General features: G+C 38.0%; 1 protein-coding gene across 4 annotated transcripts in view; it reads left to right on the top strand.

Moving 5' to 3' along the window:
• The window catches only part of MYO1D (myosin ID), a 376049-nt gene that overhangs the window by 144938 nt on the left and 203301 nt on the right, over positions 1-27810 (top strand). For all 4 annotated transcript variants that reach the window (XM_063656158.1, XM_054459987.2, XM_054459991.2 and 1 more), the window contains 2 exons: positions 11096-11262; positions 20109-20316. In XM_063656158.1, coding sequence (XP_063512228.1) covers positions 11096-11262; positions 20109-20316 — 375 coding nt within the window. The remainder of the gene's footprint in view (positions 1-11095; positions 11263-20108; positions 20317-27810) is intronic.

Below are 27810 nucleotides of genomic sequence, written 5' to 3'. Positions count from 1 at the left end.
GGCAGCCTGGCCCAAAGGTGGGATTTCACCAGGGACCCACCCCTTTCTGCCCAGGCGCCTGTCTGCCTCCTGCCACCATTAACCTGCCATCCACGGCACCCACAGAGTCCAGACTGTACGTGCCAAGGGGTGCCTCCAGGCCCACACTGAGCTGCCCTCAGCACCCCCTTGGCCTTCCGCTGTGCTCTTCAGCATCCAAAGTCTGAATGGGGCCAAGGTAGCAGGGGGCTGGCATGTCAGCACTGCCCCAAGTGTGTGCATACCCAGCTGGGTTGCAACAGTGCCCAGGCTCAGCCTCAACTTTGCTCTGAAATCAGAGTGGGCGCTGAGACCAGGGAGAGGCCAGACATTGGGAGCAGCACATCCAAGCCAACAGGGGCAGGGGAGCTTCCCATGTCCCCAGGAGTGCAGAGGTACCCAGGTCTACAGCCATGGCTGGGTGGTTATGGCTTCACCCAGGAGGTTGGGGCTCCTGCCTGCTCCCAGCCCCCAAGAGCACAGGGATGCCTGGGTCCTGCACCGTAGCTGGGCGGCCACAGCTGCGCCCAGGGAGCGTGAGGATCCCACCCAGCCAACTTGGAACAGGGCGGGGCTTCCACCTGTTCCTGGCTACTGCCAGCCCCACGGAGCACACAACCCCAGATGCACCTCCCCCACTGCAGCCAGCATCATGGCAGCAGCTGCTCCAGATGGGCCACCAATACCAGACCTTAAAGAATTTCCACAAAGCTCTAAGGAAAATTAGCTCACAGTAAAGAATCACTACAAGATACTATAGGTAAAAGGCAAACTAAACAACAAACAGCAGGTTCAGACTCATGAAAACTTCTGATACAGAAATGATCAGAAAGAGAATATGAGAATGCTTAATATACATCAAGAAATGAAAGGCCTGAAAATGAGAGAGAGCAAGCAACTAGACAATTGATAGAAATAAAAACTAAGTAATTAAAATTAAAAATTCAATGGATAGGTTTAACATCAGTTTACATAAAGCTGAAGAGAAAGTAGTGAAATGAAAATAACTGAAGGATTATCCAGAATTCCACTTAGACCAAGAAATGAAACATTAGGACACATGGGGGCTGGGCATGGTGGCTGACGCCTGTAATCCCAGCACTTTGGGAGGCCGAGGCGGGCAGATCACAAGGTCAGGAGATCAAGACCATTCTGGCTAACACGGTGAAACCCTGTCTCTACTAAAAATACAAAAAAATTAGCCGGGTGTGGTGGCATGCACATGTAATCCCAGCTACTCAGGAGGCTGAGGAAGGAGAATCGCTAGAACCCGGGAGGCAGAGGTTGCAGTGAGCCAAAATTGTGCCACTGCACTCCCGCCTGGGTGACAGAGCAAGACTGTCTCTGAAAAAAAAAAAAAAAAAAAAAAAAAGACACATGGAAGAGAAAATAAAGTGGTCAAACATGTATCTTATCAGAGTTATAGAAGAGAAAATGGATAGAACAATATTTGAAGAAATATTCCTGAGAATTTCAAGAATATTGAAGGACTTAACAGAATCAGGAAGCCCAATGAATCTGAAGTTGGAAAAATTAAAAGAAATCTGCATATACACACCTAGTAAAATCCTAGAACATTAAAGACAAAGAAAATATCTTAAAAGCAGCCAGAGAAAAGACAGATTAGATTCAAAAGTATGACAATTAGGCTGTGAGAAAATAAACATAAACCAAAATTCCATACCCAGGGAATACATTTTTTCCAGAACCAAGGCACAATAAAGAATCTTTCTGAAAAACAGAAACCAAAAACGGAGAGTTTATCAACCTCACTTGAGATTCTAAAAGATATTCATCAGACAATAGGAAGAGTATACTAAATGAAACTCTGAAATGCAAAAAGAAAAGAAGAGCAAAGAATTGGTAAATACGTAGATGCATGTAAATAAACTCTGTAAAATAATATTTTGTGGAATGGAAAATACAGATTAGAGTTATCACAGTAACAATTGCATATCAATTAGAAGAGCAGGTAATTGTAATTCCAGTGTTTAAGGTCCTTAGTTCAGAAAAAAATAATAAAAATATTATTTTTATTATTCAACTCATCAGAGTTGAAAAATACATGTGAAAATTTTCTAACATAATCATTGAAAATAGTAGAAAATAGAGGTTATAAATTCCAAACTAGTGGAGAAGGAAAAAAAAAAAAAACAATAAAAACAAAGAATCCTCCCCACCCCCAAAACAAAAACATAAAAAAGAAGAAACAAAAGAACATAGGAAAGCTGGATATTTGGTAGAAACAAATATAAATATATTAGTAATTACATTGAATGTAAATGGATAAAAACCAATTCAGATTGAAGAAAAATAATCCAGATATATGCTATTTATTAGTGACACCCGTAAGGAAACAGAACAACTGAAAGTTTATATCAGTTCGACAGTCTGGGATCACCTTTATCCCATTTCAGGGCCTGTAGTAGCTCAGTGTTGGGCTGTCGTCCGTTCACCTTTATCTCCCTGGTTTAGCTATTCAGGATTCCAGACCAAACTACAGTCCCTCATCCAAGACCCCAGGTTCTAACTTTGGTACCCAAGTCCCATGAGAGCCAGAAGCTATGTTCAGCCTTATGACTGCCTTTTCCATGTCAACAGTAGCTTCTAAGACAAAAACAACCATGAGGTGTAGGCTCACTCATCTTGATTTTAGTTTTCTGATTTTAGCTAGGTCTTTCCTCACTATCTTATTAGCTCTGAGATGCACTTACCAAAACCTTTTCCCCATATTTTGTCTAGCACCTTTTTTTAGTAACTTCATCAGGAAGATTGATAAGTATTACCTAGTCCTCCATTACCAGAAGTAGACGTCCCTGGCTCCTCACTTTCACAGAGTCCATAGTGCCTTCAGTTCATGACTTGTGTCCCCACCCAGATTATAAATCTTTTGAATCTAGAGAATGGGTTCTGTTAATTTTATGTATTCATACCTAATAAGGTACTAAAACATATTGTCAGTAAATTATTAAATGAACTTGAGTTTTCTATGACTATTTGACAGTGTTCAAAGCAAGTTAAATAGAGGTATATTTAGATAGTGTAGTCTAGCTAATCTATATACTGATTGGTGTACTTTCACAAATGGTGTTTTTTTTCCCACAAAATATATAGGGAGAGACAGGTGAAAAAGTTCAAGAGAATAAGATCACTATTAACTTTTGCAATTTAACCTTTATAAGACACTCTGAATTTGCCAAATTTAGGATTTCTTAGGCTGAGTCAGTCTGGATATTTATAAATGAGAGAGGAGGCGGCATTTATAAATTGAGACAGAATGCTGATTAAATATAGAGAAAGTATTCCCACTAGATTCCTTATCCAAAGACTTTTATATTACTAAACAGGATGAAAGGGTTTCCCCCCATTTTTTAGTTGGTTGTTAGTGTCTCATCCAATATTGCCACTTCCTGTGCATAATCACTCAGTACTGGTAATATTCCATTCAACTGTTTTCTGGTTAGTAAAGTTATATTAATACTCTTCATATGATGCCTTATAAGATTGCCTTGCCTACATGATTTTATACATTATTCAGTCCAAAACATTTTCTAAATCACATTGTAATTTCCTTTTTGACCTAAGGTTTAGTTGTTTAGAAGTATTTTTCTTAATTTTCAACATATAGGATTTTCTCATTATCTTTTTGCTCTTGATTTCTAGCTTAGTTTTATTTCATCAGAAGACATACTCTGTGTGATTTCAATTTTTAGAAATTTGCTAAATTTGCTTTATGTATATGTTTTGTTTGTCTTTAAAAAATAATTTGCCGCCGGGTGCGGTGGCTCACGCCTGTAATCCCAGCACTTTGGGAGTCCAAGGTGGGCAGATCACAAGATCAGGAGTTCAAGACCAGCCTGGCCAACATAGTGAAACCCTGTCTCTACTAAAAGTACAAAAAATTAGCCAGGCATGATGGTGTGCACCTGTAATCCCAGCTATTTGGGAGGCTGAGGCAGGAGAATCACATGAACCTGGGAGTCCGAGGTTGCAGTGAGCCAAGATCACGCCATTGCACTCCAGCCTGGGTGACGGTGTGAGACTGTCTCAAAAAAAAAAAAAAAAATTGTATTCAATATTCTATACAAGTCTATTAGGTCAAGTTTGCTAATAATATTGTTCAACTTTTCTATTTTCTTCGTGACTTCTTTGTTTTGTCAACATTGAAAGGTGTTTAAAACTCTACCTTGATTCTGAATTTATCTACTTGTCCTCATTGTACCTTTGATTTTTTGTGTAAATATTTAGAGAATTTGTTAGGCTCCTTCAGGTTAGAACTGTTATATCTTCCTGGTGTTTGAGTCATTTATCATTATGAAACGTCTCTATTTCCATATTGCTTTTTGCCTTGAAATCTGCTTTGCATGAATAATATAGCTATGCCAGCTTTTCTTTTGGCTAGAGTTTGCATGGTATATCTTTTTCATCCTTTTACTTTCAATCTTTTTGTATCCTTATGTTTCAAGTGTGTATCTCATAAGTAGCATATAGTTAGCTTTGATTTTTTTAATCCAGTCTGACAATTTTTGTCTTTTGAATAAATCATTTAGTTCATTTACTTTTAATATAATGTGTGTTGCATTTAAATCAGGCATCTTGTTAATGCTTCTATTTGACTCTTCTGTATTTATTTTCTTTTTTTCTGTATTTCTTTTAGATTGATTATTGTGGTAAAAAGGTAAACAAAACTTTATTCCTTCCCCTTGACAGCTTAACATCAGTTAAATTTCTAGCTCTGTTCCTCTGGCAACCTAGTAAGACATATATCACTTAACAACATTACTTATGGTCAAAATTATCCCTGTGAGTAAATTACATCTGTCTTGGGAGAATGATGTCTGGTGGGTTTGATATACTTTGGGTTTGCCTGAGCTCAGTGACTCTTGTATTAGGTCTGTCCTTTGCTGGACCCTGGAAGCTATGTCTTCTGAGCTGTTCTAAGAGATATTTGGTCCTGTGGGGCATGAGGCTTTTAAGCCAAGTTCACCTCACACACATGCCCAATGTGGATCTCATCTCCTTACACCTAAGCTGTCACTTGACTGCTGTGTGGACTGCTCCAAGGACACTGACGCTACCTGATAGCAAACTATGTTCTTGGCCTTTTGAAGAGATTGGTGCCAAATGTGGCCTATGAGTATTCTGAGTCAAAATGTTTAGTTAGACCTGAGAACATACTCTTTCCCCTCCGCTGATGTTAAAAGTATTTTTTATCATTTTATTTATTCTCTTTATTATTTTGGAAGATTTACTTAAATACTGTTATAGTGGTTACTTGACTTACTGCAATATCATTCTTGAATATAAAAATCTAATGTTATTTGGTACTTTTGCCTCCTTCCTAGAAAATGCAAGGCCAATTTAATTCCATTTACCTTCCTCCTAACTCGTATGCTATTTTGGTCATGTATTTTAATTATATACCAAAATAACATGCATGTATTTTAATTATATACCAAAATATATTTGGTCATGTATTTTAATTATATACCAAAATAACATGCATATACATTTTTAAAGCCAGTAAGACATTATTATATCTATTTAGATATAAATATATTTATTATATTAGATATAGATGTTATATCTATATTATCTATATCTACATTACCTATAGCTATTTTTACCTATATTATCTATATCATCTAATATCTATATCTATTATATATATTAGATGATATAGATAAAATATATATCTATTTAGATTGTAATTTACATCTATTATATCTATTTATTCACTTGTTTATCTTTTTTTCTCTTCCTATTTTTTTTAAAATATATTTTGGTTTTATTTTGCCAAGTTACTCATGAAAAGCATGACTTTTTTTCTTTTTCTTTTCTTTTTTTTTTTTTTTGAGACAGGGTCTCATTCTGTCGCCCAGACTGGAGTGCATTGGCATGATCTCAGCTCACTGCAACCTCCACCTCCTGGGTTCAAGCAATTCTCGTGCCTCAGCCTCCCAAGTAGCTACGACTACAGGTGCACGCCACCACACCCGGTTAATTTTTGTATTTTTTGGTAGAGATGGGGTTTCACCATGTTGACCAGGCTGGTCTCAAACCCCTGACCTCAACTTATCTGCCCACCTTGGCCTCCCAAAGTGCTGGGATTACAGACGTGAGCCACTGCACCCAGCCCCTATATTGTTGACCTTTCATCTGGGATCATTTTCTTCTGCCTTAACCTCACTCTATTATATTTGAAATCTGAGGGTGACAAATGTTTTTGTTTACCAAAAAATATTTCTATACTGTTTTCATTCTTGAAGAATATTTTTGCTCAGTGTAAAATTCTACATTAGCAGTGTCTTTTGGCACTTCAAAGATAATGTTCCTTTGTCTTCTGAATTTCATAGTTTCTTTTGAGAAGTTAGCTCTCAGTCTGTCTCTTTGTTGCTCCTTAAGGTAATCTTTTTTTCCCCTCTGGCTGCTTTGATTTTCAGAAGTTTCACTATGATGTGCTTAGGTGTAGATTTTTTTTAAATATGCTTGTAGTTTGTAGAGTCTCTTCAATTCGTAGCTCCACTTTTTTTTTATCAGTTTTAGCAAGTTCTTTTCAAATATTTCTTCTGTCCCTTCTGTCTCCTCTCCTTTAGAACTCCATCTCACTGTATCTTCTATACCTCTTAGCCTCCCATCTTTGTTTTCCATCTTTTTGTCTATCCATGCTTCATTCCAGAAAATTTCTTCTCACCTAACTTCTAGTACATTCATTTTTTTTTTCTTCACCTATTTCTTTTTTTTTTTTCTTTAAGATGGAGTCTTGCTGTGTTGCCCAGGCTGGAATGCAGTGGCGCGATCTCAGCTCACTGCAACCTCTGCCTCCCAAGTTCAAGACATTCTCCTGCCTCAGCCTCCTGAGTAAACTGGGATTACAGGAGCACGCCACCATGCCCAGCTAATTTTTTGTATTTTTAGTAGAGACAGGGTTTCACCATGTTGGCCAGGCTGGTCTCAAACTCCTGACCTCAAGTGAGCCACCTGCCTTGGCCTCCTAAAGGGCTGGGATTACAGGCATGAGCCACCACACCTGACCTTCTTCACCTACTTCTAATCTACTCCTCTACTGATCCACTGAGTTCTTAATTTCCTTTATTATATTTTTCAGTTCTAGGTTTCCATTTGGCTTGGTTCTTTTTCATAGTTTCTTGTTCTATACAAAATTCTCATTATTGTCTTTTGTCCCCTTGAACATGGTAAGCATAGTTATTTTAATATCTCTATCTGATAACTCGTGTCTGGATACCTGCAGGTTTGTTTATTTTTTTATTTTGTTTTGCTGTTTCTAATTCCAGTTTACTTGGCTACTTATATGTCTAGTTACTTTTTATTTTGTTCCAAATATTATATTTGCAAAATTATCTGCAGAAATAATTGGAGGCCCAAGTTTATGTGATTTTTCTTCAGGGAAGAGTTAATTTTGCTTCTTTTAGTTACCTAAGAACAATAGTATTCCAAATCAGCCATTCCAGTTTCAAGGACTTAGGTGATTCAAAGCTGAATTATGGTCTCTGTAAAGGACTACCTCCTTCTAATTCATCCTTATTCCTGTTGGTGGGATCCTAACCCAAAGTGAGAGGGGTTTATCTGTGTCCCCTCCTTTTCAGGCCTTACTCGCTAATCTTTGTCCCACTAGGCCCATGAAACTGCCAGAATCACTAGTCAGATCCCATCTGCCTTCTCTGGAATTGGCAAATTTCCCCAGGAAAAAAAGGCAGCCTCAAACCTGGGTTCTCCTCCACGGTTTTCTTCCTCTCCTGGATTCTGACCCGGTAAATTCTCCACTGTCTTGTTAGATCTCCCATGTCTTCAGGCAAACGTTTTGTTTATTTTGTTTACCTATTCTAGTTAACCCTCAGCATGGGTGTCAGTTTAATTACCTAGTCTGTCATTACTCAAAGAAAGCCCTAGTATCTTCATTTCATAAATTAGCTAATTAGTTCCAGAGAGAATTTACAGCCAAGACTCAAGCGTTCAGATTTTGTACAATGCTTATTCTGTTACACTAGTGCCAGACATGCAGATAAATCTGGTAGCATTTTGGCATTTACTGTGCTCAGTGCCACTTTGCTTGGTTTATTCACCAAAAAGTAAAGACATTCTATTCCAGCAAACTAGTAGAAAGTCCTTAAGTAAACAGTGCCTCCTCCCGACTTCCCCATCCTATTAAGTTTTTTTAAAAACGTACTATAAGCCATTTTTTAAAGTGAGCTACAGTTGTTTCCCCAATATAGATGCTCCACTTGAAAAATCATTACAGATTTAGTGAACGTTTGATCATCCATCACTATTTTTAAAGTAGGATTCTGCTTGTGCTTTATAATAAAATATACCAAAATTTAATATCTAATGAAAGGGTTGGTATTCCAGAATAGGGAAGAAGTGTAAGTTATCTGTCAATCTATAACAAATCACTGTAAAATATAGTGCTTAAAATAATGGTTCTTTGTCATGATTCAGGGGTTGACTGGGCAGTTCTGCTGGGCTCACCAAGCAGCTGCAGTCAGCTGGGGCTAGATAGGCTAAGATGAGCTCACTCAAATGGCATGCCTGGATGACTGGGCATCTTTTCTTCACGTAGTCTTTAATCCTGGGCTTCTTCACGTGGTAGAAGTGGTCCAAGAGGGCAGACCCTCTCGAGGATGGGCTTCCAGAAGTAACCCAGTGTTGCTTCTGCTGCATTCTACTGGTTAAAGCATGTCACAGGCCAAGCCGGATTTGAGAAGTAGTGTAGAGATTCCACCTCTTACTGGGAGGTGGTGCAAGATATTGAGGTCATATTTTTCCTTCTGCTACAGATGACAAGATGAAAAAGGACAGGTGTACTAGGCAGAATAATGGCCTCTGCATTGCAACAGCAGCTCTCTGACATCAGCTAAGTGTCCTGCAATTCGATTCAGTTCTTACACTAACTACCCAGAGTTAGCATTAATCTAAAAAATTAAAGGACAGGGTCCCTAACAAGTCTCTCCTTTACTTCAGACACCAGCTGCAAGTGAGGTCCACAGAACACCTGCCCTTATATATAACTTGGGTATAAATTTGAGGATTCCCATGACCCCCCTCTTCAGGTTTGATAATTCACTAGAATGATTCACAGAACTCGGGTCCAAGTGCAGGAGCTTCTGTCCCCCTGGAATCAGGGTGCACCACCCTCTGAGTACATCCGTGTGTTCACCAACCAAGAAGCTGTTCTGAGGCTCAGCGTCCTGAGGTTTTGTTTTTTTGTTTTATCAGCGTTTCATCACAAAGGCATGATTCACTAAATCTTTGGTCACATGATTAAGCTTAATCTTTAGTCCCCCTAACCTACCCAGAGGTCAGGCAGCTATAAGTTCCAGCACATGACGAAGTTTTCTGGTGACCAGCCCCCGTCCTGAAGCTATCTAGATGCCCAGCTGTGAGTCACCTCATTATCATAACTAAGACACTCCTGTCACTGAAGAAATTTCATAAGTTTTTGAAGCTCTATGCCAGAAGCCAGGAACAAAGGCTAGTAGATAATATTTTTTATTCTTACTATTACTATACCATAGTCATCCAAGATGTCCACATCCTAATCCCCAGAACCTATGAACATGATATGTGCTGTGGCAAGGTGGAATTAAGGTTGCAGATGGAGATAAGGCTACTAATCAATGGGCCTGAAAATACGGGCTTATCCTCCATTACCCAAGTGAGCCCAGTGCTACCACGAGTCCTTCAGTGGGAAGGAGGGAAGTAGAAAATTCAGAACGAAGAGGTGACATCATAAAAGACTCAACTGGCCATTGCTGACTTTGAAGATGGAAGGGGGCCACCAGCCAAAGAATGTGGGCAGCCTCCAGAAGCTGGAAAATATAAGAAAATGGGTTTTCTTCTGGAGCTCCCAAAAACACCAACTCTGCTGACACATTGACTTCTGGCTCAGTTAAACCTATTTCAGACTTCTGACCTCCAGAAATGTGAGATAATAAAACTGTGTTGTTTTAATATACTAGATTTATGATAATCTGCTATAGCAGCAATAGGAAACTAATACAGCAGGGCCTAGAAAAAGGCAAAAAATGGCATTATCTTTCACCATGTAGGACAGCATGATAAATGTACTATTGGAGTTTCTTTTTTTAGGTGTTGAAAACTGTTATTCTGTTCAAAATGCAAGTAAATTTACATCCTTCAAATCTCTCCTACTTCTTAAAATTATTTACTACCGATTTCTACTTCTAGCCCTCAGCGGAGCTCAAAACTGCCTAATTTAACTACAGAGTATTCTGTATCTTAATCAAAGTGCATCTGTGTGTGTCTGATAGATAACAGATTCAGAGGAGAAAAAGAAATTCTTTACACTTGTAGGGTACATTTGACCTCATTGATTCATCCAGTGATAATTTATTCATTATCTTCAGTGTACCAGGATCTATGCCAAGCATGGTTTTGTATTTAAAAGGGGTTATGATCTAATATGTGGTATAAAACTTAATTGGCACAGAGGGAAGGATTGCCAGCTGAGTTCCTTCATGGAATCAGTGATGCCTATAGGTGGTTTTGGAACTTCTCTACTTACCCATGAAGTTTAATCTCTTTTTCAAAAGTACAAACTAATGCAATAATATTAATAATGGTGGCTGACACTTAAGGAGCACTTACTATATACCAGAGCTGTCCGTCCCTATCATTCCTTAATATAATATTAACATTAACAAAGAATATCCTTTTACATTCTCCATCCATTTTCATCGTTAGCTGCTGCCTTTTTCTACTGAATTACTCCTTCAGCTGCTTTAACCTTGTTTTCATAAATACACAGAAACTTGATCTTTACTTCTCTGTTATTTACTTCCTAGTTTTATCCCTTTTCCACTATTCCTAATAAAGCCTAAAACATAATTAAACAAAAATTTGGCTGAATGCACGAGAACTTCTAACCTTGAATTGAAGGAGAAAGGAAGAATAACTACTTTATTCACAAGTGTATGCCTGAGAAATTAGAGGCACTGAGCTTAACTTGACACAATTAACGCTAATTACATGTTAGTGTCCCTAGCTGGGAAATTTTCTCCAGTGAAACTTACCATTTGCTGATTTATTTCTTTAGGAACCATATTACGTTCGTTGCATCAAACCCAATGACAAGAAATCTCCACAGATATTTGATGATGAACGCTGCCGGCACCAAGTAGAATATCTTGGACTACTGGAAAATGTGAGAGTGCGTCGGGCAGGATTTGCCTTCCGCCAGACATACGAGAAGTTTCTTCACAGGTGAGAATAGACTCGTCAGAGAGGCCTAGTTCGCTGAGAATAAGGGAGTCCTCCCCGTACAATAGTGCATCAGTACATATTAGGCAATCTATAAATATTTGTTGGGTGAACAAAAGAGCTGAGGAAATTACAAATATGAAGGACTTTCCCAGTTTCAACATGAGTCCCTGAATTCATGGTTTATGGACCATGAAAAGTTTCAGCCTTTTGGGAGGAAATACTGGCATCATAGCATAGCAGAAAGAGCACTGATCTGAAGTCACATTGTGGGTGGATTCTGATTATGCCACTTACTTGCTGCTTGATCATGGGCCAGAAATTTAACTTCTATGACCCTGTTTTTGCATCTGTGAAATAAGTAAAATAACATTTCATAGGACTGTTATGAGAAATTAACCTAAGTAAAAAGCCTAGATTCCTGGTACATCATAGCTATTTAATTAACGCTGCCTATCATTACTGGTGTCAGTAACTATCATAATAATAAAATATTAAGGAGTTAAGCATGGAGGACCTGAAATCAGTCTGCCTGGTTTGATTCCTGGCTCTGTCATTTTTCATTTGTGTGACTTTGGACAAATTACATACCCTTTTCATGCCTGTTTCCTCATGTGTAAAATGGGGATAATAATAATAACTACCTTGAAGCATTGCTAGAGGGTTAAATAAGATAATATATGCAAAGCACTTGGAATAGTAGTAACACCGTATAGGAATCACTCAATAAGTGTAATATATTGTTGCTATTGTTAATTTATTGTTGATAATGTTGCTTAATGATACCATGTCATATAAAAAAATGATAATGATCATTGATAACTTGGAATCACAAGAATGCTTTAAATTCCATCTGTTTTAAACCATTTATTGAACATTTTCTATAATCTCGACTATAGATTCCCCCAAAAAATGAATAAATACAAATTTACATAAAATATAAATAAGAAAAATGCAGAAAATTAAAATACTTTAGATTAGTTGGTCAAAAAAGAGTCTCTAAGGAGCTGACAATGACAGGAAGCAGCCAGCCATACAAAGATCAGAGCAAAGAGAAGGTAGGGCAGACGGAACAGCCAGGGAAAATGCTCTATTGTGGTAGTAAGTGAGGCATTTTAGATGCCAAATGTAGTCCATTGCGGTTGGAGGACACTGGCAGGACAGTGGTGTGAGATGAGATCACAGAGATGGACAAGAGCCAAATCATGTTGAACTTTGTCATCAGACTAAACTATTTAGATTTTGGCTAGGCGTGATTTAAAAAACAAAGAAAGAAACAAAACCATTGGTGGATTTTAAGCATGGAATTACATAACCTTATGGATGTCTTAAAGGAATCATGTGGCTGCTGTGTGAATAGAAGGCAAGGAGATGTTGGCCAGGTGCAGTGGCTCACATCTGTAATCCCAGCACTTTGGAAGGCTGAGTGGGCAGATTATGAGGTCAGGAGATCTAGACCATCCTGGCTAACAAGGTGAAACCCCATCTCTACTAAAAATACAAAAAATTAGCTGGGCGTGGTGACGGGCGCCTGTAGTCCCAGCTACTCGGGGAGGCTGAGGCAGGAGAATGGCCTGAACCTGGGAGGCGGAGCTTGCAGTGAGCCAAGATCACGCCACTGCACTCCAGCCTGGGCGACAGAGCGAGACTCCGTCTCAAAAAAAAAAAAAAAAAAAGGGCAAGGAGATGTTTAAGGATGCTATTGCAGGAGTCCAGGAAACAGGGCTTGATGATAGTGCCTTCAGTAAGGGACTATTATAGATATGAGAGCAGTGGACAGATTTGGGATATGTTTGAGGGATAAAGTTGACAAGACTCTCTCATGGATTGGATATGATGAAACAGGAATAAAGAGGAATGAAAGGTGAAAATTATATTTTGGCTTGAGCATCTAGGTAAGCATAGTACCATTTGCTGAGATAAAATTGGGTAAAGTAATTTTGAGGAACAGGATGTGGAACAGGAGTAAAGATGGAATCAAGATTATTCTCTTGACTATGTTAACTTTGACACATCTCTGTGTTCACTTTGAAATGCCTACTAAATATCTAGGCAGAAATATTAAGCCATTAGACTTTCATACCTGGAGTTCTGGAAAGAAGTTTAGGCTGCAAATAAGAGATTTTGGAGTCACTGGTAACATAGATTACATAGAAAGTCTTGGGACTGGATAGTGAAGAGGAGGAGGTCCATGACAATGTTTAGATTTGTGGTCTGGCATGAAAGAACCAGCAAAGATAAGAGAAGCAGCAACCAATAAGGTAGAAGAAAAACCAGAAGAGGATTATGTCACAGAAGCCAAGAGAAGATGGCTTTTCTTTTCTTTTTTTTACAGGGTCTTGCTCTGTCACCCAGGCTGGAGTACAGTGGCGCCATCTCAGCTCACTGCAGCTCCACCTCCCGGGTTCAAGCGATTCTCCCACCCCAGCCTCCCAAGTAGCTGGGATTACAGGGGTATGTCACCACACCCAGCTAATTTTTTTTTCATTTTTAATAGAGACAGAGTTTCACCACATTGGCCAGGCTGGTCTCAACCTCCTGACCTCAGGTGATCCACCCGCCTCAGCCTCCCAAAGTGCTGGGATTATAGGCATGAGCCACCACACCCAGCCAGAAGATGGCATTTTAAGAAGAAAAGTGTAGCAACTTTATGCTGCCCTTTATATGAAGTTCAAGAGCAGGCAAAACTAATTTATGGTGATAGAAATCAGAATAGTGGTTAGCTATTTGTATGGCAGACTAGAAAGCAGAATGGGGGAACTCTCTGAGACGATATATCTTGATCGGGGTGTCGGTTTCATGAGTATACACATTTGTCAGAACTTACTGAATTATATACTTAAGTGTGTATATTTTAGTGTATGTAAATTTGATCACAATTTTTAAAATGTTTTTTAAAAACTAAACTTTTTTAAAAAGTAAATTAGTGGGCCAGAGGATCAAGCTGAAGGCTTGTTCCAGATCTCATCACAAAGAAAAAAAGATGGGAAGTATTAAACAAAGGTCTAGCCGCATGTAAGGTTGATCCAGGTGCAGCAAAACCTATGTAACAGAAGGACTAGAGGAAAGAACACCAATAATAGGGGAGAGGCACTATTTGAACAGCGGCCAGGGATTTGCATGAACTGAAAAAAGACAAATCTTCAGATTAAAAGGATACACTGATTGTCAAGCATAAGAATTTTTTAAAAACTTAAAAATACATTTGTTCACTTTTAGAATGTTAAAGAAAAATACTTATAGCTCCCAAGAAAAAAAGACAAACTGCCTTTGGGGAGTGAGAATCACACTGACATCTGGTTCCTCATGAACGTTTGATCAAGTAGACGAAGGAGCAAAATGCCTTCACAGTGCAGGGAAAGGGCTTTCATGCCTAGAATTGTATTCTGTGTCAAAATACCATTCAAGAGTGTGAGTAAAATAAACAGCATTTTCTGGCATACCTAGTTTGAGAAGTTTATTATTCATAGACCCTCTGAAAAATCTTCTAGAGGATGTACTTCAGCAAAAAGAAAGATGAATGCAGAAAGGAAACATGTGGCAGGATATATGCAAAAAAGCAACATTGAGCAAAGAAATCTGTAAAACTTTTTGTTAAATCTAAACAAGTACCGATTGTAAGGGTGGGGAAGAAGTCTTTAGTAATAATCTGGAACAAAAATTAAAATGGGAGTGAGAAGTAGAGATAATTAAAGATTTTGTCATATTTATGGAAAGGATATTATAGACTGTAATTAACTAGACAGGAAAAGAATTATGTGTTGAAATTTTCAAGTGAGTTATAATAATAGTTGTGAATATTTTGAAATGTTTACTGGATGTACTAGATACTGTTTTAAACATTTCACATGTAGTAAGTCACTGGAACTGACAACCACTTGAGGAGTATACATTATTCCCCTTTTATATGGCTCATCCAGTGATGATGAGAGAAAAGATAATATTTTCTACAGTGAATTTTTGCTTTTAGATTCTGTAGATTTTTTGCAAGTAGTTTAGGTTTGAACCTGAATTTTTGCTTGTGACTTTTCTTCATTTTCATTTATTTTACTGAGAAGAGAGAAGGATTTAAAACATGCTGATAACCTTAAAAGCTACTAAAGTCCTTTAGGGAGGTAAAACTCATTGTCAGAAAGCAGATGAGTTCAACTTTTTAATTAGCAAGTTCAGATTGCTGGTTTGCCAGAGAACCAGGGTCATGCACTTTGCCGGCATGAAAGAAGGCAGAGTGCCTCTCGCCTGCCATGGGAGCTGAACAGTGGGGCTGTAGGATAGCAATCCAGTTTCTGCAGTGTGCCTGAAACAAACAACACCAGCACTACCCATATGATGACCCAGATGTAGACCCCTACTATAGTTTGGTGTAACGAATTTGAGAGGTTTCTGATTTCACTTTTTTTCATGTGACATTGTTTGGTATTACCTCTGTCTTTATATTAAAACTTTTTCATTTGGCTTTGATCTCTGCCCCCATCTAGCAAGTGAGTAGGCTTTAAATGATTTCCTTTCATTCGTTCTGCAAATATCTATTTCCTCATAGTATGGCAGGCAATATGATAGGCACATGGTGGTATATAGTGGGGAACAAAACAAAGTCCCTGCCTTCATATTAGCCATGACTAGGGAGGGAGACTGACATTAAGCAGATAATCCCACAGATCAGTATGATTACAAGTTATGATAAATCATGTGAGAAAAGAATAAATAAAACTAGTTGCCTTAGGGAGAATATTGGGGGTAGGGGGTTTGTTGATATACAAAGATCAAGAAAAGACTAAAGGATGAGAAGGAGCCAGACTTTCAAGAACTAGATAAAATGCATTCCGGGCAGTGGGAACAGCATGTGCAAAGACTCTGAAGCAGGAAGGAGGCAACCGCATTACAGAACCCCAAAGAAGTCAGTATGATTGATGGATAGTGAGGAAGGAAAGCAGCCAAAGACAAAAATGATTTCAAGCTTTTTAGAAAACTACTCTGACTGTTATATGCAGAATGGATTGGAAAGGAAATGGAAAACAATTTAGGAGTCTGTTGTAAACTAGAAGGTGACTTGCCTTTGAATTGAAGCAATAAAGATGAGGAGAATTGTTAAATTTTAAATTTTAAATATATTTTGGAGGTAGAGTCAATAGAACTTGATGATGGATTAGAAATCATGATAGAGCAGGGAAAGAATAAAAATATTCTCAGGATCCTGGCTTTAGTAACTGGGTAGATTGAGGTAGGAAAGACTGAAGGAGTAAGTAAGATGCCTTCAAGACCTGTATAGACATTGGATATATAAATCTGAAGCTCATAACTGAGGGCTAGACTAAGGATAACACACAAATTGAAAATATATGTTTATATTTTATATACTTATAAAATATATATATTTTTGTTTTTATATTTGGAATGTTTTATTAAAAGTAAGTGGACTAGATGAGGTAATGTGGGGAGAGAACACATAGAGAGAAGTCCAGGTCTCTTAGCCTTGGGACACGCCTGCATTTGGGGGTATAGTAGTAGCCAGAGTAGCCAGAAAATCAGATTGACAAGATATATCCAGAGAGGCAGAAGGAGAACATGCTGTCATGGAATCTAAGAAAAGAGATATGTCAAGAAGAAGGAAGTAATTAACTGTAATTAGGGAGTAATTAACAGATGCTTCCTATATATCTACTATCTTAACAAGAAATATGAAAAGCCCTGTGAATGATTTATATTCCTTTGGGTATATACCCAGTAAGGGGATTGCTGCGTCAAATAGTATTTCCGGTTCGAAATCTTTGAGGAATCGCCACACTGTCTTCCACAATGGTTGAACTAATTTACATTCCCACCAATAGTATAAAAGTGTTCCTATTTCTCTGCAACCTCGCCAGCATTTGTTGTTTCTTGCCTTTTTCTAATTGCCATTCTGACTGGCGTGAGATGGTATCTCATTGTGGTTTTGATTTGCATTTCTCTAATGATCAGTGATGTTGAGCTATTTTTCATATGTTGGCCGCATGTATGTCTTTTTTTGAGAAGTGTCTGTTTATATCCTTTGCCCACTTTTTAATGGGGTTGTTTGATTTTTTTTTCTTGTACATTTGCTTAATTTCCTTTTAGATTCTGGATATTAGTCCTTTATCAGATGGATAGATTGCAAAAATTTTCTCCCATTCTGTAAGTTGTCTGTTCGCTCTGATGATAATTTCATTTGTTGTGCAGAAGCTCTTTAGTTTAATTTGTCATTTTTGCTTTTTTTGCAATTGCTTTTGGTGATTTCATCATGAAGTCTTTGCCCATGCCTATATCCTGAATGGTATTGCCTAGATTTTCTTCTAGGGTTTTTATGGTTTTGGGTTTTACATTTAAGTCTTTAATCCACCTTGAGTTAGTTTTTGTATAAGGTATAAGGAAGGGATCCAATTTCAATTTTCTGTGTATGGCTAGCCAGTTCTCCCAGCATCATTTATTAAATAGGGAATCCTTTCCCCATTGCTTGTTGTTGTGGATACATGCACAGATATGTTCATTGCAGCACTATTCACAATAGCAAAGACATGGAATCAACCCACATGCCCATCAATGATAGACTAGATAAAGAAAATGTGGTACATACACACCATGGAATACTATGCAGCCATAAAAAGGAAAGAGGTGATGCCCTTTGCAGGGACATGGATGGATCTGGAAGCCACTATCCTCAGCAGACTAACAGTGGAACAGAAAACCAAACCGCACATGTTCTCACTTATAAGTGGGAGCTGAACAATGAGAACACGTGGACATATGGGGGTGAATAACACACACTGGGGCCTGTTGGGGTGGGGGTGGGAGAATGGAGATCATCAGGAAGAATAGCTAATGGATGCTGGGCTTAATACCTAGGTAATGGGCTGATTTGTACAGCAAACCACCATGGCACACATTTGCCTGTGTAACAAACCTGCACATCCTACACATGTACCTCAGAACTTAAAAAATAAAATAATTATTAAAAAAAAAAAGAAAGAAAAGACCTATGAGAAAACTTTAAAGATTCATGTAAGGCACAAACCAGACTAGATCAAGTGGGAAAACATCTCTTGTTCTTGGATAGGACAACTCAACACCATATAAAAATTAATGGATTCGCTGAGTGCAGTGGCTCTTGCCTATAATCCCAGCATTTTGAGAGGCCAAGGCGGGCAGATCACTTGAGGTCAGGAGTTCAAGACCAGCCTGGCCAACATGGTAAAACCCCATCTCTACTGTTAACACAAAAATTAGCTGGGCGTGGTAGTTGCCTGTAATCCCAACTACTCAGGAGGCTGAGGCAGGAGAATCACTTAGACCGGGAGACGGGGGTTGCAGTGAGCTGAGATCGCACCACTGCACTCATAGATAGAGTGAGACTCTGTGTCAAAATAATAATAATAATAATAATAATAATAATAATAATAATAATAATAATGTATTTAATGTTCCAACTCACTAAAACTATCAAAGGTGCTTCAGGTCTTTAAAAATTGTTTATTCACTGAATTCTGGTTTTTTTGCCTGGAACTATAAAACTTGATTCTGAAGTTCATGGGGAAAAATATGTGTGCCAGAATAACTAGAAAGACCTTTAAAAAAGAAAAGAATTAGGAAAAACATTAAAATGTACTTGTATCTTCTATAATTAAAACCATGTGGTAGTGATGCACAGATGGACAGACACAGCAATGAAACAGACCAGAAAGTCCAGAAATAAACTGAAGCACATATGATAAAGGCAGCATGTTAATCACAGAGGGGAAAGATGGACTTTTTAATAGTGTTGGAACAGCTAGACAGCCATTTGTTAAAAGATAAAATTAGATCCATACCTCACACCATATACCAAAAAACCCTCTAAATGATCAGAAATCTAAATGTGAAAAATGAAAACATACAAGTACTAGAAGAAAACATAAATGCATTACTCTATAACCCAAGTGAAGAAAGCCTTTCATACAATGACTTAAAATTTAGGTGTAATGTAAGAAAAAAACTAAATTTGACTACATGTGTTAAACAACTTTGCATGGTGGAAAAAGCTCTGTGATAGACAGCCTTCTAAGATGCCCTCTACCTCCTGGTATCCATACCCTGTGTAATCCCCTTCCTGTGAGTGTAGGCTAGACCTAGTGATTTGCTTCTGAGAAAGTAGAATATGGCAAAAGTGTTAGGATGTCACTTTTGAGATTAGACCACAAAAGACTGTGACTCTGTGTCTTCTATCTTGTTCACACTCACACTCATGAAGCAAGCCGCTGTGTGGTGAGCTGCCTTATGAGAGGCCCACATGGCAAGGAGCTGTTGACTGCTCGTATGTAGAAATGCAATTAATTTTTGTGTGTTGCTCACTGCTTAATTTTCTTTTAGTTATAATAGTTTTTTTGTCTAGAGATCTGCTTGATTTCCTTTGAGGAAAGTTACGTTATACATAAGTAGTATCCATTTTGTTTTTCCCTCAGTCATTTACCAATTATGTCTTGGTCTCACTATGTCGACTAGACCTCCAGAGCAATGCCGAGCAGGACCCATGACAGAGCCACCCTTCTCTTGTATCTGTTTGTAAAAAGAATGTTTCTAAGGTTACCCCTTTATGAACAATATTTGCCATAGGATTTTGGCAAATAGACTTTATGAGCTTGAGGAAGTCCCTTCTATACCTAGTTTAGTAAGAGTTGTTATCTTAAGGTGTTTTATTTTACTGAAGCCTTCTTTTGCATACCTTATGAGGCTAATGAAACTCTATTGATAGTTTGCTAAGATTTGGTTTTCTATGAGGTGTCTTGCATTTTATTGAATAGTTTTCTATTGAGATGACCATATGGTTTTCTCCCTTAACCCTGTTTCTTTTTTTCATCCAGGTATAAGATGATCTCTGAATTCACCTGGCCCAACCATGACCTTCCTTCAGACAAAGAGGCTGTCAAGAAACTGATTGAACGGTGTGGTTTTCAGGATGATGTAGCTTATGGGAAGACCAAAATTTTCATTCGAACACCCCGAACATTGTTTACCTTGGAAGAACTCCGTGCCCAGATGCTCATAAGGATTGTCCTCTTTCTACAAAAGGTAATTTTATATTTTATATATAAGGATAAGATTTTGCTTTTAAGTTCTTAAAAATTTGTTGCATATTTTCTTTAATTCAAGAAATATTCCTGGAAGGTATGTTGTTTTGTGTCTATGCATATCTTAAAATGTTTTCTGTTGCCTTCACACATGGAAAACTTACTTGGTTGCCCAAGTTCAAAATTATTTTTGCCCAAGTTCAAAATTATTTTATCTTCAAAACTCTGAAGATATTTTGCTTTTAAAGTTGGAGAGATGTCTGAACCAGTCTTTCTGTCCTTTACTGTTAACTGTGTTTTTTCCTTCAGCTTAAATGCATAAAGGACTTTTTGTTTGTTTGTTTTTCCCCGAGACGGAGTCTTACTCTGTCACCTAGGCTGGAGTGCAGTGGCGCAATCTTGGCTTACTGCCACCTCCACCTCCAGGGTTCAAGTGATTCTCCTGCCTCAGCCTCCTGAGTAGCTGGGATTACAGGCGCACACCACCACAACTGGCTAATTTTTGTGTTTTTAGTAGAGATGGGGTTTCACCATGTTGGTCAGGCTGGTCTCGAACTCGTGACCTCGTGATCTGCCCACCTTGGCCTCCCAAAGTGCTGAGATTACAGGCATGAGCCACCATGCCTGGCTGCGTAAAGGACTTTTAAATCTTGTAAGTAAAAAATGTTGCCAACATGTTTGAAATTGCCGCCTCCACCTATCATTATCCACTCACCACCACTTGACCTCAGTGCTGACTCAATGCTTGTTAGTTGATGGTGCTGTACCTGTCATCATTGATCTGTGCAAGGCCCCTTCTCATTTCATTCACTAATTCATGTATTTCTTTTTATCCCCCATACCCTTTCCCATATCTTCCATATGAACTAAAATAATGCAAAAAATTGTAGAGCTATATGAAAAATCATGTACCTCTGTGAGGATGTCCTTGGGATATATACCTAGGTGAAAAGTTGCTGGGTCATAGGGCATGTGTATACCTAATTGATATAAATAGTGCCAGGTTGTCTTGCATGAGCCAGTTTGCACCGCCAACAGCTGTATATGAGGGTTACTGTGTGCCATATCCCTACCAGTATCTTCCAGCTATTTTGTCAGATTAATAGATAGAATGATATCTCATTGTTGTTTTACTTTGTATTTCTCTGATTACCTTTCAGTTTGATTATCTCATTAAATGCTTCTTTGCTTGCTGTGTTTTCCTGTAAACTGTCTGTTCATATTCTTTGTTTTTCTACTCGAGCTGGTACTTTTCTTGTTGATTAGCAGAAATGCCTTCAATATTCCAAACATTAACCTCTTATTTACTTTAGATGTTATATATTCTCCTATTCTGTAAGCATTCTAATGAACTTTATCCATAAGATGCTTTGTGGACCTAATTCTTAATTTTGACATAATCAAAGTCTTCAATATTTTGCCTTATAGTTAGTGATTTGGAATTTTCTTTAAGAAGGCTTTTCATGTCTCTCAGTCACAAAGATATTCTGTATTTTCTTCTATGAACTGTATGGTTTTACCTTTCACATTTAGGTCTTTAATTCATTTAGAATCCACCTTCATACATGGTTTTATATAGGAAACTAGTTTTATTTTTCTCCATATGGTGAGAAAGTTTTCTCAATATCATCTACTAAGCAATCTGTCCTTTTCCCATTGATTTGCAGTGCCACTTTTATTATATATTAAGTTCCTGTATGTAGATAGGGAATAGTTTTATTCACACTTACACACACATCCTGTCTCTGTGTGCTCTATTCTGTTCCATTTTTCTATTTGCCTGTTTTTGCACGAATGCAACACAGCTTTTATTATATATATTAGTGTATTAGAGCATTAGTTTATCTTTTCTACTTCTTTATTAAGGTTGATTAACTTATACATAGACCTTTATTCTGCAGTATACATTTTAATGTGCATAATAAGTTTATTACATTCAATAATTTTTATTAGGATTTAACTGAATATAGATTAATTTGAAATGATTAACATTTCTACAATATTAAATCATCTTATTAAGAGTGTAATATAGGTTTACTTAAATCATCTTTATTGAACTTTAGACTTAGGCCCTATGAATTCATGGTTAATTCCTAGATACTTTATTATTTTTGTTGCTGGGGTGAATTTTTTTATTATGTTTCCTACGTGGCAGTGTTAGTACAGAGAAATAATACTGATTTATGTTGCTTTATCTAAATCTAGAACAAAACCTTTCTTGATTTATATTTGTTGATTCTATTGGCTTTCTTAGGTAAATAATTATATCATGTATAAATAAGGAGTTTTTTCTTCCAGTTGCCAAGATGTTTCTAAGTGTTGGTTTCTTTTTATTTATTTTGCCTAGAACTCAGGAAAACATTTGGACTGGAATACTAAATTCTGTTTCATCCCAAAACATTTTCCTTCTATTAATTGTTTTTTTTAATGTTGCTTTCATTCAGTTCTATTTCTCAAGAATGCTTGTAAATTTTTCTGTTGGATCTCGGTTTTCTGCCATAGTAAATTATTTTCAAGTATCTGTTCTTCTCTGTCTTCAAGTCCTGGAGTCCTTACCCTTGGATCTTAAGTACTTACCTATAGGCTTGTTTTTAGGGTTTTTTGGTAGATTCCCCTGCCCCCAGATCTGTTACTATGTCTTTTTTTCTTTCTGCCTATTCAAGAGATTGATTCAAGCTCAGAGTTAGACTCTGAACCAGGGTGACCATACCTCTCAGTTTGCTTAGGACAGTCCTGGTTTATGGCAATTGCCTGTTGTGACTATTAATAGTACCCCTTTTACTCTCAAAGTGTTCCAGTATGGATAAACTACATAATCACTCTACCCTGGAACTCACTTTCTTTCTACATGGCGCCTGGTAGATTCCTCTTTTTAAATCTACAGCGATAGTTTGTTTACTTCCTTCACAATTGTCAGTGTCCCACAGACTTCAGTCTGTGGCAGCTCTGCTAGCCAAAGATGGGCCCAGCTCATACATAAAAAGATATAATTCCAGGTGTGCTACTAGGGCTGCAGCCACTGGGCATCTTCCTTTCCTGGTTCTCTCTGACAGCACTGTGCTTCTAGAAATGCAGGGTGCCATTACCAGTCTCTACCTCTGCTTTTTTTCTGATGAGAAATTAGTCTCTGTCTAGGAAAGAGATTCTAAAAGAGAAGGGACAGTGGCTTCAAAAATTATCACATATGCAGTGAAGGGAAAGCTGTCTAGTCTTCTCTGTGAGACAGATCTCGTATTTCTTCACCATGAGGCAGTGGAGTAGGGAATATAAGGGTCTCCTTCCCTATGCTCAAGAAGACCATTCCGGGGTATCTTAAGTGTGACCTACTGATTATGTTTTTTTAGATCAACTCCACAGGCCATAAAATTAGAGGAAATTTCTCTGGGCTTTTCAGAATGGGTCATCAGTCACCTAACCATGTGATGTGTGTTTTTACTTTTTCTGTATCCTTATAGAAATTTAATGGGAAGTTAGGAGAGACAGTATCAGGAACTGTTATTTTAAACAAGAATCTCCAACAATTGATTTTTATTTCCTTTTAAAATAAAAATAGCTGTATTGATAATATAAATAAATTATGCTCATTGTAAGAACAAATTTAAAACCTACAAAAAATATAAGGGAAAATGTGAAAAAGTCACCTAAAACCCCACCATCCAGAAGTAACATCATTAACATTGTGGTAGCCATCCTTTTTGATATCTTTCTGTGCATATAGACAAACATATCTAATATCATATAAACAAGATCATAGTTCATATGAGTATATTTCTATGATCAACTTTCTCTTTTTCTGCAATAATTTGTACTGTCTTTTTTCCCCACATTTGTCCTCTCTGCCCACATTTCTTCTCACCCCCTATGTCGAGAGTCCTCAAGACTATCCTGTTTTGATGATTCACTAGAAGGATTCACAGGACTCAGCATAGTGTTGTACTGATGAGTAGAATTTATTACAGCAAGAGGATCAAAGCAAAATCAGCAAAGGGAAAATGCACAAGGAGTGAAACCAGGAGCAGGCTTCCAAGAGTCTTCTCCCAGTAGAGTGGCACCAGATGCACTCAGTTCCTCCAGCAATGAGCTGTGTCAGCACATGCCAAGTGTTGTCTACCAGGGGAGCTCCTTAGAGACTAAATACTCAAACTTTTTACCAGAAACTGGTCATTTAGGCACCTTCTGCCTATCATGTACCAAAATTCCAGATTCTCAGAAGGGAAATCAGATATTCAGCACAATCTACATTATTTGTATAAACATAGTTTAAACACAGTAAACCAATCTTATTACTTAGGGAAAGTTTTGTATCAGTGTAGGGAGCTGTTGACCAGCAAGTTCCCAGACACCAGCCAAGGACCAACAGACAGACCACTGTAAGCATAGTAGTCTCAGGCCTGCTATGTAAACTCTTTTGTGGGGACCCCCATAGTCTTCCCTAAACTTTAATAGACATCTTTATACATGTAGCCTTCCATACTGGTGCCTTCATTTCTATGCGCTGAATTCCCAGGAGTGAGATTGTTAAGTTAAAGAGTGTATATGGTTTTAATCTTAAGAAATCATATTTCAACCCACAATGCAAGTGAACTCTTTTCTCTAAATTTTTGACCACAGTGGCTTTTACCAGGCTTTTTAATTTTTTCCCTTCTGATCAATAAGAAATGATACCTTATTTCTACATTTTTTAATTTCCATGACTACCCTTAAGTGTGTGCTTATTGGCTTTTTGGATTGCCTCTCTTGTTACTTACTCATATTCTTGGCCCATTTTATATTGGGTTGTTCATCCTTTTCCTATGAATTTATGGGAGCTATCTGTATATAATATGCATTAATATTATGTATTACAGTTATTTTTGTTAGAGTTGTCATTTGACTCTGTTAATCATAAACTCTTCCATGTGAAAATTTTCACTCTCAATATAATGAAATTTGTCTTCTTTTTCTTCATAGCATCTGGGTTTCTTCAAAAAAAATTTATAGATCTGGGAGGCTGGGCGCAGTGGCTCACGCCTGTAATCCCAGCACTTTGGGAGACCAAGGCGGGTAGATCACAAGGTCAGGAGATTGGGACCATCCTGGCTAACACGGTGAAACCCCATCTCTACTAAAAATACAAAAAATTAGCCAGGCGTGGTGACAGGCGCCTATAGTCCCAGCTACTCAGGAGGCTGAGACAGGAGAATGGCGTGAACCCGGGAGGCGGAGCTTGCAGTGAGCTGAGATGGCACCACTGCACTCCAGCCTGGGCAACAGAGTCAGACTCCATCTTAAAAAAAAAAAAAAAAAAGTATAAATCTGGAATTTATTTTTGTGCATGATTTTGTCCCAGGTGAATAACTAGCTGTTTTAATTTTGTTTATTTAAACATTTCTCTTTTTTCCACTAAATTGAAATTCCACCTTTATTCAGTGTTAATCTTCCATACATTCATGAATGTATTTCAGGACTCACCATTTTATTCTACAGTCAATTCCTATGGCAGTACCATGCTGTTTTTGTTATAGTACAGCATAATAGATTTTAATATCTGAGAACCTGGCTTTAAGTGTATTTTCATACATTTTCTGTGCCATAATAGAGATTTAGGCCAGGTGCGGTGGCTCATGCCTATAATCCCAGCACTTTGGGAGGCTGAGGCGGGCAGATCACTTGAGGCCAGGAGTTCAAAACCAGCCTGGCCAACTATGGCAAAACCGCACCTCTATTAAAATACAAAAATTAACCTGGTGTGGTAGCATGCACCTATAATCCCAGCTACTCAGGAGGCTGAAGAACAAGAATTGCTTGAACCTGGAGGCAGAAGTTGCAGTGACCCGAGATTGTGCCACTGCACTCCAGCCTGGATGACAGAGTGAGACTCTGTCTCAAAAAAAATTAGAGACTTATTGGTAAGCTGTAGAAGGGACAGTCAAGAATGTTGACTGTATTAGTCTGTTCTCATGCTGCTAATAAAGACATACCCAAGACTGGGTAATTTATAAAGGAAAGAGGTTTAATTTAATCATAGTTCCACATGACTTGGGAGGCCTCACAATCATGGCAGAAGGTGAAAGGCATGTCTTAACATGGTGACCAGCAAAGAGAGAGATGACAGCCAAGTGAAACAGATTTTCTCTTATAAAACCATCAGATCTCATGAGACTTATTCACTACCATGAGAACAGTATGGGGGAAACTGCCCCCATGACTCAATTACCTCCCACTGGGTCCCTCCCACAACATGTGGGAATTATGGGAGCTACAATTCAAGATGAGATTTGGGTGGGGACACAGCCAAACCATATCATTAACTAAAACCAGAACCTCCAAAATTTATCGTTCTTAGAGAGATACAAACTGTGTTAGTTTCCGATGCATAAAAAAATGTGTAGTCTTCCACTATCATCATCTAAACCATTAACTACTCAGTATCAAGAATTACAGATAATCGGCCAGGTGCAGTGGTGCATGCCTGTAATCCCAGCACTTTGGGAGGCCAAGGCGGGTGGATCACGAGATCAGGAGTTCTAGACCATCCTGGCTAACATGGTGAAACTCCGTCTCTACTAAAAAAAAGTACAAAAAATTAGCCGGGCGTGGTGGTGGACGCCTGTAGTCCCAGCTACTCGGGAGGCTGAGACAGGAGAATGGTGTGAACCTGGGAGGCGGAGCTTGCAGTGAGCTGAGATCGAGCCACTGCACTCCAGCCTGGGCAACAGAGGGAGACTCCATCTCAAAAAAAAAAAAAAAAAAGAATTACAGATAATCTGTTTAGTGCATATTGTTCCTCTTAGTATACAGTCAGCCCTCTGTATACACAGGTTTTGCATCCTGTGAATACTGTATTTTCTATCTGCATTGGGGTGAAAAAAAAATCTGTGTATGAGTGGACCCACATAGTTCAAACTTGTGCTGTTTAAGGGTCAACTGTACTCAGTCGTGTACTTGCTATTGTAAGGAATTTGTGAAATGAGTAGAAAGATCTCTTTTTTTAAAGAAATAACCATCTAGATTGCAAAAACTGTTTTATTGATTTTATAGTGGATAATTTATAGCAATACAAGTTCAAGTCGAAAAATGAAAAAATATAATTTTATATTATTTAAAATATGTTATTTTATATTAAATGCAAATTTAAATTGTTATATCACTGTTGTGTAATACTTTTTTGTTATATCTTTACTCTCTACACATTTATTGCATATTTGTAATAGCTGACTTAGTCCTTCATAGGATTCCTCAATCTGCATTTCCTCAATCAGTCTACTATTACCGGGCATTTAGGCGTTTCCAATTCTTCACTTTCACAGGTCTCATTGCAGTGCACATCCCCGTTTACCTAGAGCAGTGCTTGACAAATACTAACAATTCAGTGAATGTTAGCTGCTGTTATTACTACTGGTGCTGCTACTACTACCATTGACTATTTCTAAATATCCTTGATTATTTTGTTGGAGTAAATTCTCAGACACAAAATTGTTGGTTTAAAAGATGTACACTGTTAAAGTTTTCTATA

Source organism: Pongo pygmaeus, chromosome 19 (assembly GCF_028885625.2).
Source record: "Pongo pygmaeus isolate AG05252 chromosome 19, NHGRI_mPonPyg2-v2.0_pri, whole genome shotgun sequence".
In the NCBI taxonomy this organism is placed as follows: Eukaryota; Metazoa; Chordata; class Mammalia; order Primates; family Hominidae; genus Pongo; species Pongo pygmaeus.
This window is presented reverse-complemented; position numbering and strand designations above follow the sequence as displayed.